Source organism: Acomys minous (assembly GCF_964271855.1).
Source record: "Acomys minous genome assembly, chromosome: 1".
NCBI classification, from domain to species: Eukaryota; Metazoa; Chordata; class Mammalia; order Rodentia; family Muridae; genus Acomys; species Acomys minous.
The window spans coordinates 178,412,079-178,433,822 of NC_140483.1; the positions used below are offsets into that span (position 1 = coordinate 178,412,079).

At 39.6% G+C, this 21,744-nt stretch overlaps 1 protein-coding gene across 1 annotated transcript; it reads right to left on the bottom strand.

The window, feature by feature from the left end:
* Positions 1 to 810: 810 nt before the first annotated feature.
* IFNE (interferon epsilon) lies at positions 811 to 1,401 on the bottom strand (the record flags this gene model as incomplete). Its single annotated transcript, XM_084775042.1, has 1 exon — positions 811 to 1,401. The coding sequence occupies one exon, from the start codon at positions 1,399 to 1,401 to the stop codon at positions 811 to 813; it is 591 nt and encodes a 196-aa protein (XP_084631168.1).
* Positions 1,402 to 21,744: the final 20,343 nt, after the last annotated feature.

Genomic DNA, 21,744 nt, shown 5'->3' on the forward strand with positions numbered 1-21,744 from the left:
CACACACACACACACACACACACACACACACACATCTTTTTTCATGTACTTTTGTAGAGAAAGAGTCTGTTCATTCTCTTCAACAGAATCATGTTCCCTTATGTAAACATGGCTTATACTAACTTCTGCTGACCTAGCAAATTGTACTGGCATTTATCAATCAATCCAGCAGTGTCTAGCACACAGGAGAAATTTCCTGCTTCCTCAGAACTCTGTTGAATCTATTCATTTTTCTAAATTATACATTGAGGTGTTAGCTAATAGGTTAAAACAGCATGTTATTTAGTTGTAATATGTATTGTTGTTATTATTATTATTATTATTGTAATGAGAGAGATTATGTCTGTTTTTACTCCTGTGCAAATTGGTCATGTCATTTGGCTAAATTCCTATTATGTCTCTTGTAGCAGAACTATTCAACATTTGATGCTAGTTTCTTTGCCTCTAACAATTTCTGGTAAACAAGGAATTCATTGGAATGAATGTTGTATGTACATTAAAGGCATAGCTCATCTATCCAACTGCAAAATCTTATGAACATTTAGCCATTGAAGAATCAATAATTTAATTTAGTAAATTAATTTTAATTCTCAAATAATGTAAAGTTGGTAGAAAGCATAACATCGCATAGCAAAATGAAAACAACTGCAGTCAATTAATGCAATCTTAAGACAGTTAGACACACACAGAAGCAAAACAACAATGCAGGCATTTTACACCAAAAGGAAACACGAATGTTCATGTATCTCCTCTTACTCTGCCACCAACACACGTTTTGAAAATCTACACTTGGCTCCTGCTTCACCGTGTTCAGGGGACTAGCTCTTGTTTGCTCAGCCATGTTGTGAGCCTGAACACAAAGAACATACATCGGTTGATTTCTGCCTGGACAATGATCCAGGCACAGCTGCTGTATCTCTGGCTTTCCAAGAAATTGTGGATCCTCCTGAAGTATGCTTTGACTTGTAACCTAAGGCTCTGCACGCTGTAACCTAAGGTTCTTCCAGCACCCTGCCGCTCTGCGTCTAGTCCAGCTAGTGACTGCACGTATTCCAGCTGTTGGTGGAGCGCAGTTAGCACGTTTTCTATATTGTTTTCCTCCCAAACGCCCAGAGGAGCGTGCATCTGTAAGAGCGTGAAGATCTGCTGAAGGACCTCGTGCAGAACAGCCAGCGCATGCGCTCTTCCGTACTGGGGACGGCTCACAGACTGCTGAGGGAGCAGGAAACTTTTCCTGTGTGCTAGACACTGCTGGATTGATGAAACTGGCCAAGTTTTCAGTAGTTGTAAACGTTCTATGTTCATTCTTGATTGGAAGAGCATCAATTTTGGTTCTCGGGAGAAGATAGTAGGAAAAGCCAACAGCAGCAGTACCGTTTCAGGGAGCTGACTGCGAGTCATGGTGAGGGACACACACAGCGGATCTCTGAGCACACCTTGTAAAACTCCAGTTCTAGGAAGTGTTTGCCTTTCAGGCACCCCAGAGTATGATGGACAGTGTTCTTTTCTGTTGCCTTCATTTCCTTGTGTGTCATTTCCCCAAGTTTATGTCTTAGGTTTTCTGGTTCCCATTTCAAGATTTTTATGGAACATTTCCTTTCCTTTCCCCATTGTGCTGGCTGTTTGAGGAAGTAACGACAGAGCTGGTCTCCCTGTACACTTTTCTTGAGACAATTACAGTTATCCAATCTTACCTTCTATTGCCCTCATTATTTATTACGTACACGGTTTCATGTAACACAATGCACCTGTTCAATGTTTAGTCAGGCTTAGGAATGTGCTATTATTGAGAGCAAGCTTTTTTTTTTTAAAGCAGTGGTATTTCATGGAATAGTATTTAGCACAGCCCCAGCAGTACCTAGCACACTCAGGCAAACATCAAAATCCACAGGCTGATAACTTTGAAACTTCAAGTAGAACTGTAAGTGTGCACAACTATTGGGTAAATTAATCTGAAATATATATATCAACAGTCTTGGATTGTCTTATATCTCATCCAATTACTTTAACATATAATATTTTAGCTTACAAAACAAGAATGAAAATAATCAAAAGGATGTGGTTATAGTCTCATGACAATAGCAGAGTATAAACAGCTTACAAGTTCAATACAATGGCTACAACTGTGTAGGGTCCTCTGTGAATATGCGAAACCAGTAAACCCTAAAATGATTGTGAGACAAGATAAAGGCAGTTGGATGGTCCATTTCCCTAGGCTTGCTGTGACTACAGTGAACCAGGAAGATCGGCTCTGCGGAAGGAATGCCTCTTGAGTTACAAACACCCAGCTCCACAGCGCCAAGGTTCTCCTGAGCAACCCCAGCCTACCTTCTTCTTAGCCTGACCCCGAACAGCTATAGCTCCAGAAGAAGTCAAAGACTCGGTACACCTTGTCTTAGGTAGGATTTTATTGCTGTGACAAACACCATAGCAATGGTAACTCTTATAGAGAAAACTATTTAATTGGAACCGGCTTACAGTTCAGACATTTAGCCCACTGTTGCTATGGTGGGAAACATGGATGCACGCAGACAGACGTGGTGCTGGAGAAGGAGCTGAGAGTTTTACATCTTGATCTGCAGGTAGCCAGAGGCTGTGTGCCACACTGGGCATAGCTTGAGCATAGGAGGCCTCAAAGCCTGGCCCCACAGTGACACTCTTCCTCCAACAAGGCCACACCTACTCCAACAAGGACACACCTCCTAATAGTGCCACTCCCCATGGGCCAAGCCTTCGAACATATGAGTCTATGGGGGCCATTCCTGTTCAAACCGACATATCTCTTAACACAGCTAGTACCTAAAAGACTCAGTACCCCCAAACACAGCTAGTACTTAAAAGACTCAGTACCCCTAGACACAGCTACTTGCTGGTGTACTGATTATCCTTTGTCTTTCTGAAGCATTGCCTGCTTTTCTTTAGTGATCACGGCCTATCTGAGGCCATATCTCCTTAGATATTTCTGTGCCCCCCCCTCTCTCTCCTCTCTCTCTCCTCTGAACCCCTAGGGTACTTTGTACACCTTTAAGATATCTTGTTCTAACTTAAGCGAGACATTTTATTTACCTATCTTACAACCCCCCCAAATTAAATGCCTCTTAGAAATATAAAACAAATGAGCTTCTTTATTACCTATACTTCCACAGTAAATGTTAGTAAACATACACTGAGTACGGTAATGTGTCCTACCATAAAATAATAAGCATATATCTTTGATTATTTTTCTGAAGACAGTTTTTGGATGAAGCAGTAAGTGCTAAAAACAGACACCTTTAAAGCCTTTATTGTCTCATACCTAGATGATGGAATTTAAATAGTTTCAGTCTGTACCTTTAAATGTTTAATGTGGAGCCCCAGGGAGAGAACAGAGAATGGTAAAGGGCTTTGATTTACAGCCAAGGCTTTCACATAGATCACTCTATATTAAATACTTTTTCTACCAAATAAAATTTAACTCTCAGTAGTTTATAATTCATCTTAATATTAAAAATTAACTTGTTTCAGGCCATTTTTTTAATGGCTGGAGTGTGACCCGTCTCCCTTGTGTTTGGACATCTGCTCCCCAGATGGTGGTAGTATTTTGAGGGGGATATGGAACCTTTGAGACTTAGAGTCTATCTGATGTACATACGCCAGCGGGAGGAGGCCTTGAGGGTCGCAGCACGGTTCCACTCGTCGCCCCTTCTCTGTTTCTATGCTGCCAGGATGTGATGGAGATCTGCTGCAAGCTCTCCTGCCCCCAAGGCTTCCCTACTGCCCTCCCTTTCCTGCCAGGATGGATGCCAAACTCTGCTCTGTAAACCAAAACAAGTTTCCAGCTAAATTGCATTGGTCAGTCTTTGCCACTGTGAGAAAAGCAGCTACCATACCAATATACATATAAAACAGGAACAATGTATGTTGAGTACCATGGGGTATATGTAATACATGTATCAAATCAGGGTAAACACATTTATCTTCTCAGTTATTGTTTTCTTTACGGCAAGAAGATTCTAAATTCTCTTATTCAAGGCTTCAGAAATATCTATTACCGCTTAGTCACCCTGCTGTTCACCACACCACTCCTTGCTCCAATAGAACCATAGCGTAGCAGCTGTGCACCAGGTCCCTCCAGCCTTTCTCTTCCTTACTGTCCTTCCCCAACCACCTGCCGCTCTGAGACCAGCATCTTCAGCTGCCACATACGAGGTGCTTGGGTCTCTGTAAATGCCTTCGTTTAGATGCCATAATTATATCCTTTTCTGCCCATGCTGCTACAAATGACATGCCTTTCCCATGATGCTAAAATGACACACACAAAAATTGCATGTGTTGGCATGATGAAGGAGTAGCTGGGCACACGAGTGCAGGTGCCAGCGGAGGGTATTGGACCACTGAAATTGGGGTTACGGGCAGTTGTGTGCTGCAAACTGACCAAGTGTGTGCTTTTAACCACTGAGCCGTTTCTTTAGCACCTCCTTCTGTTTGCTTTTGTTTTGTTTTGTTTTGTTTAAAGCTGAAGCATTTCATGCTGTGTGTTGTACATTTCTTTTATCCACTCATCTATTAATGACACTTGTTTCTGTCCCATGGCTATTGTAATTCCAGTATGGGACTGTAGATACCTCTTCAACTGAGTAATTTTATTATATATATGAATGATTACTGAATCACAGGGTAGTTCTACTGTCAATGTCTTGAGGAACCCCCTACTGATTTCTATTATCATACTAATTTATATTCCCACCAACAGTGGTAAAGAATTTTCTTTCACACAAATTTTCTTCAATTTACAGTAATGACCTAAAGTTATGTTTCGAAACATTTGGGAATTTTTCAGATGGTTTTATATTATTGATGTCTAATTTTAATGTTGTGACTAAAGACTAAAAATTGATTTTATTTGATCTCTGGGTTAGAGTATCATCTACTTTGGTGATGTTCCAGGTGAATTTGAAATAATTCTACTTTTGTAGGTAGAACAGTTCTATGAATTGCAGGTAGGTCCCTGTGGCTAAAAGCATTGAAACTTTCCATATTTTCCTGATAATCTGTGTTCTGTCAAGAAATAAATCTTAGAATGCTTGCGTGTGTGTGTGTGTGTGTGTGTGTGTGTGTGTGTGTGTGTGTGTGTGTGTGAGAGAGAGAGAGAGAGAGAGAGAGACAGAGAGAGACAGAGAGAGAGAGAGAGAGAGAGAGAGAGAGAGACAGAGAGAGACAGAGAGAGACAGAGACAGAGAGACAGAGACAGAGACAGAGAGAGAGAGAGAGATCTTGAACTGTCCAGCTGTGATTTTAGATTTTTTTCTCCCATTTCAATTACATAACTTGTTTAAAACTGCATTATGCATAGCACATTCTGGCCTATGATGTAATCTTGATGAGCTGACTAAATCAAAATATTCTTCATTCTTGGCAATTGTTCATATTCTATAAAATATATATGTGCTTTTGCTTTGATTAATGTTTGCACGATTCTCTCTTTTGTGTGTATTTTTTCCTATAAACTACCCAACAGGCTTCTATATGAAGGGTTTTATGTTTTATGTGATCTGATGGCCTTTGACTGTTTATATCTTTGTATTTATGTGTATATGATGTGTGCATGTTCATGTTCAAATGAAGTTTTCTTGTCTTCACTTTATTTCCTTTATTTTTGTAAACAGTGTCTTGCTATGTAGCCTAGAAAACAAAATCCAAATGGACGGTAACATAAGAGAATATTATCACCCTAAAAGCATGCTATATCTAGGCCAAAATAAATATAGACTGTTAATATTTCAAAAATATTCCCCCACATGCAACTATTTCAAATCACTCCCAGAATCACTAATTGTTACATAGGCACAGCAGGGAAAGCACAGGTGCTTGGTACGACTGGGGAAAGATACTTGATTGTGTAATAATCTATTGTTTCCACTCTGCACATTAAAAAACTTTGTCTTTTCTTCTGAATCTCAAATTTCCCTTACTCCAAAGCACTGTTTCCTTCGTGGCTTTAGGTGCAGTAGTGACTTGGGAGGGCTCCACTGGCGTCAAAGTGACTAATGAACAGGCTTGTTTAGAGAAATCAGACCATGTATGGGTACAAAGTACCTTACACATGCAGATAGTATGGGGAAAGCTGATATTCAGGGCCCTGACAGTGGACTTACCCAGTTGCCCAGTATAAGCACTTTGTTGGGAGAATTTGCTGCATACTTACACTGCACCCATGGTGAAGCAGTAGTGAGGCATTGTCAGGCAGAAAAGGCTGATGGTAAGTATTACTCAGTATGACAAAAATGCAGAATTAATGATGGCAGTCTGTCGTTAGCTAGTATAATTTTATATAAACTTAAGCTAATTTATTGTACCTATGTATGTATATATATATATATATTTCACTCTGTATTTGCATAAGTTTTTAAAATCATTACTTTATATCTAAAAGTATATTTTTATTAAAATTGTGGTGCCCTTGGTGTTTAAAATATATCAAAAATAGTTCTGGTTAGTGAGGAAGGCATTTAAATTCAACCAAAAGATGGCAGCATAATATAGGTTACCCAGAGCCTAGTGTCAGCTCCTTAATGGGCAAGTGAAACAATAACCTTTTAGCATTATGAAACCAGGTGATACCGTATAGTTGATACATTAATAGGTGAAATGAATTGTTCCCAGAATGATCACTAGTCTCTTTAACACATATCAAGAGCCTCTCTAGTTAACATATTTGCTTTCTGGCTTGAACAACACTGACAGGTATTTACCTGTTTTCTGGCCACTGTCACCTGGTCTCCCTTTGGGGGCTGCTGTGGCTAATCATATCCTATCTCTGCCCATCTTGGGTATTTCCAATCATATTCACATACGTGTCATATCTACTGCCCCTACTCAAAGCTATTCATCCCTCACTTGCTATTGAGGGCATCACTGGGACTAGATAGGTAAACTTAAACATGAAGACTGGTACTGTATGGTCCAGTGTCACTGCCACGTTCTGAATTTGGTGATTCATTGTGGCTGAATGGCAGAAATGTCCTTATGGCAACAAATGCATACATAGTACCATTGAAATATCACCCCCGGTGCCTCTCAATTAAGTGGTTTTGAAAAGAAGGCTCTATTTGCTGTATGTTTAAATTTTGTAATCACTTCAAAATTAAAAACAATGTGGATGTACTTTTAAACTAAATAATTAGTATTTCATATGTGATCAATGAGGCCAAATAAGCTAAAATATCTTACACACACACACACACACACACACACACACACACACACAGCACATCATCATCAGCTTTCAGTTGCATTGATTTAGGCCAAGAATGGCAATCACACAGTGAAAATAAAGGCCACCACTCTTTACTTAAAAAATTTAACATGATGTATAAATCTGTCAGCCATAGCTTGTGATAGGTACAGTTTGAATTTTACTGGTATCACTGTCTTACAAGCAGTCTTGGGCAAGCTTTTAATTTCCCTGTGTCTCAGTCGTATCAGTGTTAGCACAAGGATAATAGTGGCATCTCATTGAATGATCATAATATCTAAGATAATATACTTAATATTCTGAGCATAATGTGGTACACGGCCCATGCTCAATAATGCTATTATGCTATTTGTGATTGATTATTGATAGAGTATAGCAGTCTTCCCATTGAGCTGTCAGTGGTGAGTTTCCACATATTTTGTAGCATCCCCTATTACTCAATCACAGCTAGAATTAAGATGAAGTCTATCTTATTTCCATTTATTCAGTAAATATCATTCTGAAAGAATAAGGACCTAGAAATCATACAATCTGCACTTGGTCCTCACAATTTTAATCCATGCAACAAACTTTTATTGATTTCTTGGTTCTGTTCCAGGTCTTTTCAGCGATCCAGACATGGGGCTCTCTAAAATGGGATTTAATTAGATTAGATGGAACAAGAGGATGGAAATAGTAAACAAGCAAATTACACAGTGTATTAAAAATTAAAATATTCCAGGATACTTGGGAACATTTTTTTCTATCCAAAGTCATTGAGCTCCTTGGGTGTAAAGCTCCCTGCACAGAGCAAGAAGTGCAACTAGCTGATGAGGAGCACCAGGAAGCATCACTGCTGGAAGCCCAGGTAGAAGAGCACAGAGTGAAGCAGGGGGCCGAGAGGGGGAAGTAGAGGGGGAAAGCCAGGCCTAAGTAAGAATGCTGGTGCATGGGCAGAAGTGCTTGAACACATTTTAGAGTTAATAATATGGACATTATTAGTGGTGTTGATGATTAGAATTTTCAAGAATATTATGGGTAGAAGTTACATTTCAATCTTTGTAAAAAGAATCGGAAAAGACGGGTTATGAACAAAAATTTGATCACTACACAGAAAAAAATTTAAGTGGCAGCAGGATTGGAGACCTTTGTTTTTCATTTTTTAAGTGATCAATATTTTGTTTGAAGAAAGGAGACAAAATGTTGACATGATTGCTTGCTTTCTGACATATATACTTTCAAATAAAAATAAGAAAATAATAGCCAAAATTGAGAAATGCTATCAATTAGGAACTTCTCAAAGAGCTTTATGTATCTGGTCTCTGTCACTTCTTTTATTTCAACAGGATTCTTTGGTCAAATACAGTAAAACAATACAGATTCTTCTAGCTCCACATATCCAAATTATGTTGGAGATAGCCCATATATCAAGGAAAATATTTATTCAACAGGTGCCCCATTCTAGAAAAAGTAAAAGACCCAAGCTTTTAAAAGGCAGCCATTAAAGGAGATAGAAATAGTGAAAAACATAGGCAGACATGTCCATCATGGTCTGAGCATCCAGCATCACATGCCCAGAGTAAAACAGGAAGCTGGGCAGAGAAAGACAGATTAAGACCATGTGAAGTAGCTGGCGTGTGCCTTTAATCCCAGCAATCGGGAGGCAGAGGCAGGTGGATCACTGTGAGTTCGAGGCCAGTCTGGTCTACAAAGAGATGCTACACAGAAAAACCCTGTCTCGAAAAACTTAAAAAAAAAAAAAAGACCATGCGAAGTAAGGTATAAGAAATGAGAGATATGAGACCCTGGGCAGCACTTAAGATGGATTCTTAATGGATTGAAAACTATCCCACTGGGAACAGTTAAGAAGTAGTTCACATGCTTTCAAACACCAGCTGGATTCAGTGTTTAATGATATGGCCTTCTTTTTCATAGTAGACAGTACATCATGCCTGCCCAAAATTACTTAATTAATACTTGATATATAAGTATACTCAGTAATATAAGTATAAAGTAATTGTAAGTTTTCATTCATACCATCCAAGCCAATACCTTGTGAAGTAAGTGCTACTGTCATCCCTGTGCACAAATAGAGAAACTCAGATGTAAAGACATTAAACCCAAATACTGTGTGTATCACTAACAGGATGCATATAATGTTACTTCTAATCATTATAATGCGATTGGCAGGTAAATCTTATGAAAAGGTGATTGCACTTTTAAGTGACAATGTAAATGTGCGTGCGCGTGTGCGCGCGCGCACACACACACACACACACACACACACACACACACACACACACACACTGATTAGAAAAGCTAAATTGTGGTTTCAAACAGTCAGTTGGTACTCTATCTTGTTATAGTCATGAGGAACGGACAAGGTCAGAAATTCTATGCCCACTATAAACAATTGTGGAACTAGACAAAATACAGGACATATCTACTTTCAGCTACTGCATAATAGCCAGCACAGGGCAAAAATCCAGAGAGGTGCAAGCCAGGAGGCCTTCTGCTGGGGAACTTCTTCAGCTGTGGTGCCAGGAGGAGAAACCTCCGTCAGCCGACTAACTGAATGGAAAAGGTAGGGATTGGAGCTTGGAAAGTAAACCATTTAAACTTGTAAGGCAGCCTACCCAAGGAGTGGGAGGCTGACTAGATTGTTCCAGACACCTCCCTGAAAGCCTCCCTGGTTCTCTGATGGATGGTAATGCATCAGGGAAGGCTTACAAAGCCTGGCAGATGCAACATCCAAAGGAAAAAAAATTCAGGGCAACTTTAAGACAAACATAGTCAATCTGGAGTTTTCTCAAAGTCCCACCAGCCAGAGGGAATACATCTTCCTGATTATGTAGAATATTCTGGAAAGATTCCCCCAACAAAATTATAAATGTAGGACTAACTCCTAAAGCAAAACCTACGCTAAACCCGTTCTAAAAGGGCTTAAGAGCAATACTGTACAGAATCAGAGATACTCAGCTAGCATAGCTGCCTACAGAACCAAGAGTTAACGTTCTATTACAATGTAAAAATCTGCACAAAAAACATCAAACTACAGTTTATTATTAAATGCCTGGCATATTAAAGACTACTATACGTGTGATAAAAATAAAATATGGCCTGCGATCAGAAGATGAGTTAGCTAATAGACTGTGCAGAAGAACCATGGACTTGGTAGACTGCAATGTCAAAATAGCTTTTGCAAATATACTTCATATGCTCAAGGACAGAGAGGAAATTAGGTATATGCACAATGAAAAGAGGAATGGAAACTAACTCATAAGAGCCAAAGAGAGGGGCCAGAGAGATGGCCTGGTGGTTAAGAGCACTTCCTGCTCTTGCAGAGGTCATGGGTTCATTTTCCAGCACCTACATAGCAGCTAGCAACTATTTGTAACTCCACTTCCAGGGGATCTGTTGCTCCCTTCTGACCTCCAAAGGCATGTCTTGTGTGTGTGTGTGTGTGTGTGTGTGTGTGTGTGTGTGTGTGTGTGTGTGTGTGTACAAAACACTCATACATGTCATATAGATAAAGTAATCTTTAACAAAGACCAAGAAGAAACCCTACCATTTGGGAAATGGAATATCTCAGCATGTTACTAGACAGGATTACTAGCCAAACACAGTAGAAGCAATTATACCAAAGGTAGAATTATAAGGTCTTTCACTTTTCTACAGTGCCTCACACTTTATAGGGTTATATAAAACAGTACAGCTACCAGTTAAGTATTAATTCATCCAGTGCAAGGGGCTAAGAGTAGGGGTCAAATGTAAACTGATACAGGAAGAACCATTTTAGTCTCAATACAGCTATGTGGATGTGTACAAATCTGAAAACAAACAAACAAACAGCAACAGCAACAACAAGTAAAAAGGCCTACTTCACACACAGTGGTAATCAAGAGTGCAGGTAAGAAAGTTCTATTGTTCTATTTGGTAATACATCCATTAATCTCTTTCAATAGATGGCAGGAGAAAATCCAGAAATTTATCAAATAGAAATCAAGGAAATCTAGTTAGTGTGTACCACTAGAGGGCCTGGATCAGACTTAGGAAGGCTTGTAGTGCCATGTGGAGGATGAAAGTTGTTCTGATTTCCAGGAGGGATTCAGAACTAAGTATGGAGGGTGGGGGTACATTTAAAGCCAGCAGACCAGATAACACAAGGGAACATATTTCTCTTAGGAGAGTCAGCATAAATGAATACTGCTCTTCTGGCATAAGGTTGGCAGGCATCCTAGGTGGGACTCTCATAGATTCCGGCAATTTCCCTGAGAAAAAAGTAGACAGCCAACTTTACACTGGGATGGATACATTTTATTTTCCTTATGAAACATAGCAATGCTTCAGAAAATTATTGGCTTTTACATTGACTCAAAATGCAGCCTGAAATCCACTAGGATGCTTGGAAAAATCTGTTCAATTTAATAAGGCTTTAATTTTACAAAAAGAAGCATTCTTGTGATTTGGCAATCATATGGAGTAGACAACACCTATGCATTGCCTAGTATTGGCAATTTAATATTTACTCCCCCTCTTTCAGATTCCCTCCCTCCTGCCCCCTCACTCGTGTTTAATTCTCGAATTCTAAGAAGTTCTCCCTCTCTCTCTCTCTCTCTCTCTCTCTCTCTCTCTCTCTCGGGAACTAAGCAAAATTCCTACTTGTGACACTTCTTCCTTTCCCCAAGAAATGTTTGAGGGATTAAGAGAGACAACCACAGAGAAATTACTGGAACCTCTGAGGACTCTGCCACATTTGGGATTCGTTAATGTGAGATTTGTGAAAGAACTCAGTTGTCTTCATTCATTCGTAGAACAAAGAGAGAAAATACACCAGAAGACAAAGTATTAGAGAGCGCTGACCTTTGCTCTTTGCTTTCTTAATCTAGGCTACATTTTTCAAGGCTTTATGTAATTACTAAGTAACAGAGTCACCTGAAATCAATACTGCACACTTGTGTGACCACTAGAAATCAGATTGCAAGACCAGTGCCCGACCTGGCCCAGAGATTAATGAGTTTGCTGAGCAATGAAGTCTGACTATCTGGTCACACCTTTTTCTTGGCACAATCAGCAGCCAGGACAAAGGCTGACTGGAGTGGAGGCCATGACCTAAAATAGTCAACACATATGCTGAGATCATGCAAGTGTTATCAAAAGATCAGACGGGAACCTGTCCCGAAGACCTTCCTACCACTGTCCCAGGAGCCCGAGTGCATGTGGACACTAGGGACTGTTGTGAGCTAGGAGGATGGCTGTCTCACTTACACGATGCACTATTCCATGCGAGCAAAGACAAATGGAAGTAAAAAGAGTCACAACAACTTAAACACTTAAAAAGAACTAGTAAGGTAGAATGCTAGTTCTGTAAATGCCATTGTAACCACTAAAAACCTGTGACTGAAGTTTGCAGAGGGAAGTGCTGAACATATTTATTTAAATTCAAGTTCGTTTTATTCTGGGCTTAATTACATTTATTGACATTGGGCCAATTTATCTTCATGATCAACTTCCTGAAGGCATCCTTGCTTGATGCCATCCATCTGTCAGTGTCAGATTTACTTTGACTCGCCTAGGAAGCAATGAAACCCAATCTGTCCACCTCCAGTCACATAGAAAGGCAAGAAAGAGACAATTCTAAAGACTGTTGTTCAGAGTGGCCCCTCTTGAAATTCAAGAGATGATGGCACAGAAATGGTAACACACACCCAATAACAGGCAGTAATTGGGACACAGGTAGAGTAAGCTGGAAAGCGGTCAGTGTCATTGATAAGCATCTTATATGGTAATAGTTCCACTCTGTGGGGCAAGAATAAAGGTTCTTAACAAAATCTTACACATGGAAACAAATGTCCTCTTTGTCACTGTGACTGTGCAGAAGACACAGGTAAGTCTCATAATGGGGCCATTCATATGCCTGAGGAATATAAACGGAACTTCTTCCTGTTCATAGCATCCATCCTGAAGGTCAGAACAAGATTAAGATGACTCTGAAATAAGCCAACTTCTAGATGGAGGTGTACTGATAACTTTCATGATTAGTTATACTTGTTCCTCGGGCCTCAGAGTTGTTTCTGTTTTTATTTGTTTGTTTGTTTAATCATCAGTATCTATAATTTGCACACAAAGAAGATAATAAAATTGTCAAAGACAATAACTTGCAGAAGTAGAGGCTTGGCACTGAGGTACATGCTCTTTAAAACATTACTTGGAAGGCTGAGACAGGAAGACAAAGGCCAGCCTGGAATGGGTGCACACACACACACACACACACACACACACACACACACACACACCATGAAATAAAGAAGTAAAGTGGGAGGTTGACTGCAATGACTGGTATTAAATAGAAACTCTTCTGAGACAAAGTCTTATGTAGCCTAGGATGGCCTCCAAGTCACCGGGTGGCTGAGGTAGGGCTTAAATACTGGATTTTCCTGCCTCTACCTGAGAGTACAAGCATCTGTTACCACCCATTCTCCTCCTTTTAAGGAATATATTGACATATCTATTCATATGTAGAAATCCATATGCCAGGGAGAAAAGATACCTACATGTATGTGAGAGAGATAGGTGCCAGAAAGGGGGTGCTAGGATTGTAGCTCAGTGGTAAGATACGTGCCTGGCATGTACAGCCCACTGGGTTCCATCCCCAGAACCACTAACACGAAAGGTGATGGGTACAAAGAAGTTGTAATTTGTTGAAGCATAGGCACAATCACTTTTTCAAAGAAAGGCAGTGAGGGAGCTGGAAAACTGTCTCAGTGGTTAACAGTGATGCCTGCTCTTCTAGAGGTCCTGAGATCGATTCCCAGCAACCACATGACATCTCATAACCATGTATAATGGTATCCAATGCCCTTGTCTGGCCTGTAGGCATTCATGCGGACAGAGCCCTCATATACATAAAAATTAACTAATTAAAAAAAAGAATCCAACTTTTGGGGGGAGTTCAGGAATGCAGTGGTAACTATCCTGCAAGTCTAAAACTTTTACATTGGATTTTAGATGATTTGTCATTTTGCTTGTCAGAAGGTATATCATTAAGACTATTGGCTCAGATACAGTGGAACAAAGGTTTCATAAGTTAAGGCTAGATGCTTTTCTTCTAACATTAAATAATGGGTCCCCCCGCCCAGATCATATACAAGTAAGCTAAAGAAAAGAGCCTTTTAAGATGTAAGCATTCTCCAACATAAAATTGTCTCAAACCACTGATGTGAACAATGTCTTGTTTATCTTCACTTCTCCACATGGTATCTGATTTGTGTATAATATATAATTAAGGTAGTCATGGCATTAAGTCATGATGTTTAGTTTATAGTGCCATGACTGCTGGATGTGTTCTTTAAGTCAGAAAAATAATAGATAAGGAAATTAATTTATTGTCAGGTGTGCAATTTAGGGCTCTCAAAGAAAAAGAAAGGCAACCAAGCTCGCTTTCTCATTTGGGACTTAAACAAATTGAGGGCATTGGCTGTAATCCATTGATGAACACTATACTTAGGCCAGGTGGAGTATATCCACTTATCTTTGGCAGTCTTTTATTTCTTTTATATTTATCATCATCATCATCATCATCATCATCATCATCATCATCATCATCGAAAGGCAGATGCATAGTTTGTGTGGGCCTGTAGGGAAAGTGTGGAAGAGATGGGGAGGTCAGAGGATAGCTGGCTTTCTCCATCTACCTTCACGTGCGTTCCAAGGTTGATCTTAGGTTTCCATGATGGCTTGGCTAAGCCGTCTCACTGGCCCATCTTTGGCAGCCTGTTCAAGTAGGAAGCTCTAGCTTTAGAGTGTGATAGACAATTGATTTTGAGACTTTTCTGGAAGGCAGTGTTATCATTAATTCTTCTTTGTGTTCCCCCCGAAAGAAGTCTTTTTCTCTTCATCTTACTGTATCACAGTCATGTTAGTGAGTTTTTTTTAAAGTCCATAAACATCTTTATTCACTTAATGAAAATACTTCCAGTCACTTCAACCACTGTGCTGAGATCAGAAACAGGACAGCACAAATCTGACCCCTTAGAAATCAGATTTTAGATTATATGCTTTTTTTTCTGAGTTATTATTCCTTTCAGTCTTGCCGAGAGGAAGAACAAGTCATTAACTTTTAGAGTCTCTTATAATTTTATCATGTCTTAAAAAGAGTGAGGAATAAAACCCACATACCAGAACACACTAGCAAGGGATTACAAAAAAGAGCTAGAGGCCAGAGAAAGGCCAAAGAAAATGCTGATGTTCAAAACTGCTTTCTAAAACTCAGTCAACTGAAGTTTAAAGGCAAAGACAGTCAAAAATAAGGGAATGCTTAGGTCTGATTCTATGTAGTCACTGTGTTCATGGTGTGACGTAATGAAACGTTTAGTGCTACACAACTAGGAATTAGAGCACAATTTCAAAATCTTGTCACTTTCACTGAGTATGAGGCCTGCTGACTGAAAAACCCTTCTTTCCTTCTATACAGGTGCGCTAGCTTGTTCACTTAGGAAATCACAGAGCAAATTTCCAGCTGTAGCTTTAGTCAAAAGAACATGTCCTCCTGATTGGGCACGATATGAAAAGATGTAATGTTACATTTTATTCTAACATAATTTATCAAAAATGTAATCAAGTTAAGAATGGTAAAAAGAAAGGGTAAGCATACAAAACTGGGAAATCATGTGGGTTATTTTAGGGAAGTGTAAGAGAGAAATTGAGTCTGTACATCATCAGCAATCCTGTCTTACAAGTGTGAAGTTTGGGTGATAAAATACATTAAAAATAGAAGAAAGGGGAAGACAAAAATTGGGATTATTATTCTATCAGCAAAATAAACTGAGAGTCTGTGGAAGTCATAGTAGAATTAGGATATTTAATTGGAGGGTTTTAATTCTAAATGTTAAGTGTGCATGAATATGTAACTCTTTATAGTTAGTGGTGGCATTTGCTAAGTGGTGATGGTTAGGACTCACAGCCCTGGGAGCAGACATTCTTTGCTCACAACTCTTATGACCCCAGCAGTCAAAACTGACATGCATGCACTAGAAGTAGTGCATGACCAAAGGTCATATTCTTTTTTTTTTCCTTTATTAATTTATTCTTGTTACATCTCAAGGGTTATCCCATCCCTTGTATCCTCCCATTCTTCCCTCCCTCCCATTTTCCCCTTATTCCCCTCCCCTATGACTGTTCCTGAGGGGGATTACCTCCCCCTGTATATGCTCATAGGGTATCAAGTCTCTTCTTGGTAACCTGCTGTCCTTCCTCTGAGTGCTACCAGGTCTCCCCCCCCCCCAGGGGACATGGTCAAAGGTGAGGCACCAGAGTATATGAGAAAGTAATATCCCACTCTCCATTCTACTGTGGAGAATGTTCTGTCCATTGGCTAGATCTGGGTAGGTGTTTAAGGTTTACCGCCTGTATTGTCCTTGGCTGGTGTCTTGGACACCAGTTTGAGTGGGACCCCTGGGCCCAAATCTGCCTATCATAATGTTCTTCTTGTAGGTTTCTAGGACCCTCTGGATCCTTCTACTTTGCTATTCTCACATGCTTCTCTCATCTAGAGTCCCAATAGAATGTCCTCCCCTCTGCCTCAGTTTCCTGGTAAGTGAAGGCTTTTGTGGGACATGCCCCTTGGGCTAATATGCAGATATAAGTGAGTATATACCATTTGAGTCTTTCTGCTTCTGGGTTAACTCACCAAAGGTCATATTCTTTAAAAGAAAATCCCTGATGTGTTCAGCCCCCTAAGAGGCCAGGCTTCATCAAGTTACCATATTGAAAAGTGAAATTGGGAGACATGGAGTCTGCTGCAATCCACAGAAAGGACTGAAGATGAGAGGAGATCTTACACATAGTCTGGAAGGGTACAGTAACAAACATGAACAAGAAAGAAAAACCAAAGAGGACAATGCAATTAGTAGATTCTCCAAGGGAAGGGGCTGGAGAAGTAATGAGTAATAGCACACAGAAAGAGAAAGGTGGAGAGAAGAGTGTATCCTTACAGATGTCATCTGTGGTGCCTGATACCCTCTACTTGCATGCCTTATGAGTTCATCTACTGCACACCTTCTCCTCAAGGTCGCCCGAGACAGTATATGATCCTTAAACTATACAGATAAAACTAAAATAGCTTCTATAAGAAAGCACTTTTGGAGAGCCTATCCAAGGGAGTGGCTGCAGTGTTTCAGGTGCATATGTGTGCATATTGGAGATATTTTTATGAGATACGTGGCTCCCTCTCTGGCCTGAAACTTGCTATGTAGAACCTCAAACGCAGAGATCTGTCTGCCTCTGCCTCTGAGTGCTGGAATGAAATGTGTGCATCGCCATATCCAACCTTGGAGGGTTTTGTAAGTTAAACAGAATGTTTGGTAGCCAATCAGATACTGACTAGATACATTATGATGCAAGCTTCACCCCTCTAATTTCAACCTTAACAAGCAAAAAAATGTATCTTTCTTGGATTATATTTTTCTTATTTCCATACATTATGACAACCGAACTCCTCACGAAGCTTTCACGAAGCTTGTCCATATGTTTTCCTGGGCTGAAAGCAGTGGGAGGATGCTGTGTACCTGTTATATGAGAACGGGGTAATAACTCTGGATGAACAACTGAACAAGTCTATCTCGTGGAGGACGTTATGTAAAGATTTTCATTCTGTATGTCCTTATGGGTGCAGGGAGGCACGGAGACAATGAGTTCACACCAAGGGTGTTCCTCAGTCGCCTGTTCTCCACCTTGCCTTGTGAGACACAGTACATTGTGCGGTGCCATTCAACATGGAGTTCATGTATTAATAGGCCAGACATGCCTGCTGATCTTCCCATTTCTGCTTCTTCAATGCTGGAATCCCAGGCAGGTGCTGTTCACCTGGCTTTTGTGTGTATGTGACCATGGGTGAGAACTCAGATCCTCAAGTTTGAACGGCAAGCATTTTCCCAACTGATACGTCTCCCCAGCCCAAGGTGAAGTTTTCACACTTCTCAAAATTCCGAGAGAACTTTTAAATTTAGTTTAAAAAATTAGTTCAAGTATCAACACACACATATGCATATATACACATATATGCAAAATGATATAATGTAAAACAATTATAAGTACAACACAATTATTTGGAAAGTGTTTAAACAAATGCTTAGAAAATAGTCACTTAAAACCCAATCATTTTAAAATGGAAATTTCTTTTCATTTTTAGCTGAAGACTGTATCATTATACTTTATCACAATACTTGTATTTTTTTAACCTTTCTTAAGGGCAATCTTTCTTTCCAGTAAGTCAGAGTTGGATATCTACAGCTCTCCCTACCTCCCAGCCCAGCAACAGGTGAAATGAAGATTTTCATGCTAACTCTCTGAAGTCTATTATGTTTAATTAATTTGGAATCAGTAGATCAAGCCACTCATTTTTTTTCCTGCAAAGTTAAGCAATCAGACAGGACATTTCAAAGTGTGCAAACCATTAAGCCAAAGCACGGCTCATTTCCCAGGCACTCCATTTTCCCCCTTTTTTTTTATTCCTCATGCATATTTGATTATTCTCCCTGTAGGTATTTCTAGACTTCTTGTCTACGTCTGGGCAAACTGTCTTTGATGATATCTAATTCATGGGTCTCATGGCAGGTATAAAGGCATCATAGTGCAAAAGCTCTTACTGGGTTGTTTGGTTTTTGCATGTAAACTAAGATGTTGCAAGTTTAGACTACACAGAAAGAGTTTCTGCTTTGTTGCATTTTGCAGCTCATGTGCCTCTGTCAATGTACAATGCTAGTTTGACAGTGAAGACCATCTTATCTCTAAAAAAGTACAAATACTCAGTGAAGTATTCAAAGTAGACAGACTAGTCAGCTTCACACGGACTTGCTCATCATGTTCCAACAGTGCTTTGGTTAAGACCCTTTCCTTACAATCTGAGAAGTGGTATTAACCCTTAACAGCAACAACACTGTGTGTGTGTGTGTGTGTGTGTGTGTGTGTGTGTGTGTGTGTGTGTGTCAGGGGGCATGCTGAGTATGTGCATAACTTTTAGGCAAAGTACATTAATCCTTTAAAAATTCCTTCATGCACAAATAATACACATATCTTAAAATGAACCACACACTGGAGAAACTTTAGGTAAAGTTTTAGCATGCTCTTCTTGAGGCTTTCCCCGGCTCTTTCAATGCACAAATTTACCTAAAATTCAGTTTCCTGAAGTTTGAGCAATATTTTCCTAACATCTGTCATATTCACTGACCATACATTTCTTAACATTTTGTTTAACTTAATTAACGCTCAAACCATTGACACAAAGTTCCATTTAAAGAGGAAACTCTGTGTGTAGTTTTCTCTTATGACATTCAAATAGTTTCACAGGAATGAAAACACAGTGCATGTCTCAGTGAAAACTAAAATCAGGACACTGGTTTTCCGTGCTTTGGAGAGTTTGGTTCTTTAGGAGACACACTGCTGTGGGGGACACTCCCAACCTTGCTTACAGTGTCTACTCTGCTCTCAAGCGCACAGCTGAGACAAGATGAGCCTCCATACCAATGTGTTCTGACCTTCCTGTTACACACCAAACGTAATCAATTAGGATGTCCTGTGGACAGGACTAAAATAGAGTGGGTTTGTTAACATCTCAACTATTTCCAAGGCAAAGTTTTATAAGGGGTGGATAAAAGAGTTGGAGACAATATAAAAACCATATAAACAATATTCAAATTAATAATAACTTAGATCTTGTTTCTAGTTCTAGCACTTGACCCTTCACAGCACTCTTTTTACATCTTGCCCAACTTGAACTGCAGATGCCAATGAGACAGCAAGTGTGAGTCACGAGTCATTATTGAAGTACCCCTGATTTCCTTTTATTTCTTGTGCAGCCATGAGTTGGACCTATGACCTTGAGCATCAGGGACGTGCTCTTTCACTGAGCTACACTCCCACTGTGGCTCTGAACTTTTTATGTAGCCCATAGTGACTTTCAAATAATGATTTTCCTGCCTCTGCCTCATGAATACTCCTTCTATGTACACATGGCCTCACTCGCTTAAGCATTTTTGTTTGTTTTTATTTATTTACAGTGCTGGGGAGTGAACCCCTGGCATACTACTACTGAGTCACATCTTATCTCCTAATTTCATGGTTTTCTACAGCATTTTTCATGGGACCAAGTAGAAAAGAAGTACTTCATATTGAACAAAAACAGAGCTATTTGCCTTTGACTCAGAACTCTTTTTTTTTTTTTTATTGAATCGAAAAATAGTTCAAAGCAATAAGACATTGAAAAAATCTAATTACATCTGTGGGTGCACGCACGTGTGTGCATGTGCGCACTGTACATACATCTCAGTGGGAATGTGGAGATCAGAGGACAACTAGAGAAAATTGCTTTTCTCCTTCAGTCATGAGTCTTGGAGGTCAAACATAGGTTGTCAGACTTGGCAGAAAAGGCTTTTATATGCTGAACCATTCTGATGGCTTTGAAAAAAATTTTAAATAAAATTAATTCCTACCAAAATCTGTAACTAGTCTCTTTTTATAGATTACCTTCCATCTTGATATGTAGTTTTTACAGCTGTTATTTTTCTTTTTCACATAATCTTTCATATCGTTACTTGCTGTACAATTAAGGGAGTCAATTAAATGATCTTCCTCAAATCATGACTAGTACAAGAAAATGACAGGGCTGGGGCCTGCCTAAATCTTTCTGCTTTTCAGTCTGAAGCTCTATTACACAACACTGCTTCCAAATGAAAGGATGTCCTAATTTATAAAAAGTATTCACAAAAACATGGACTTAAGAAATAGATCAATTAAGCTATGACCCCCTTGGGTTACAGAGAGATTTACAACTGTTAAGAGTCCTATAAATCTTGGAAATTCTCCTTCTGCATAATTAAAGCTCATCTGTAGCCTCAAGGAGTTCATGTATCATTTACGTTTTGACAGAAATCCTACAGAAGACAGACTATTTAGAGGTGAAAGATTTGGGTCAACATTATGTCAATCAGCAAGGAAAATAAAACAAGTTGGAAGTTGTGATGTGAACCCCCGGAGCAAAGATGATAGGAGTTAAAAGCAGCTGTATAAAAGCGCTGTGGCAGCCCAGGGTGCAACGCTCCAGAGTGCAGTTATATGCGCTGTTTATATAAGTGACCTCAGAGGACAGAACACTATCAAAAAGCATTGTTCCAGTTTTCACAAGCAAAGACACAGTGGGAAAGCTGACTCTTTTCAGGGTGGTGGCCAACTTCCATCCTGAAAACTGTGCGCTTTTAAGTACTTGCCCTCTGACTTTAGGACCTAGGTTGAGAGTTTTCAAAAGATGGTGCCTTCTCAAATAGAATCCAAATCAACAAGGAACTTCATCAGAAACAAAGATTCTTAAGTCTCAGTGAATACAATAATTAAATCCAGGTCTCTGGCAGACGGTTTTGTAATCTGCATTTCAAAACAAATTCTTTGGGTGACTAAAAAATGCAGTGTCACTACCAGAACATGTTAACAGCTGCTGGCTAGCATCTCTTTGATGTTTCTTTGTGTGAAGGCCCCATCCA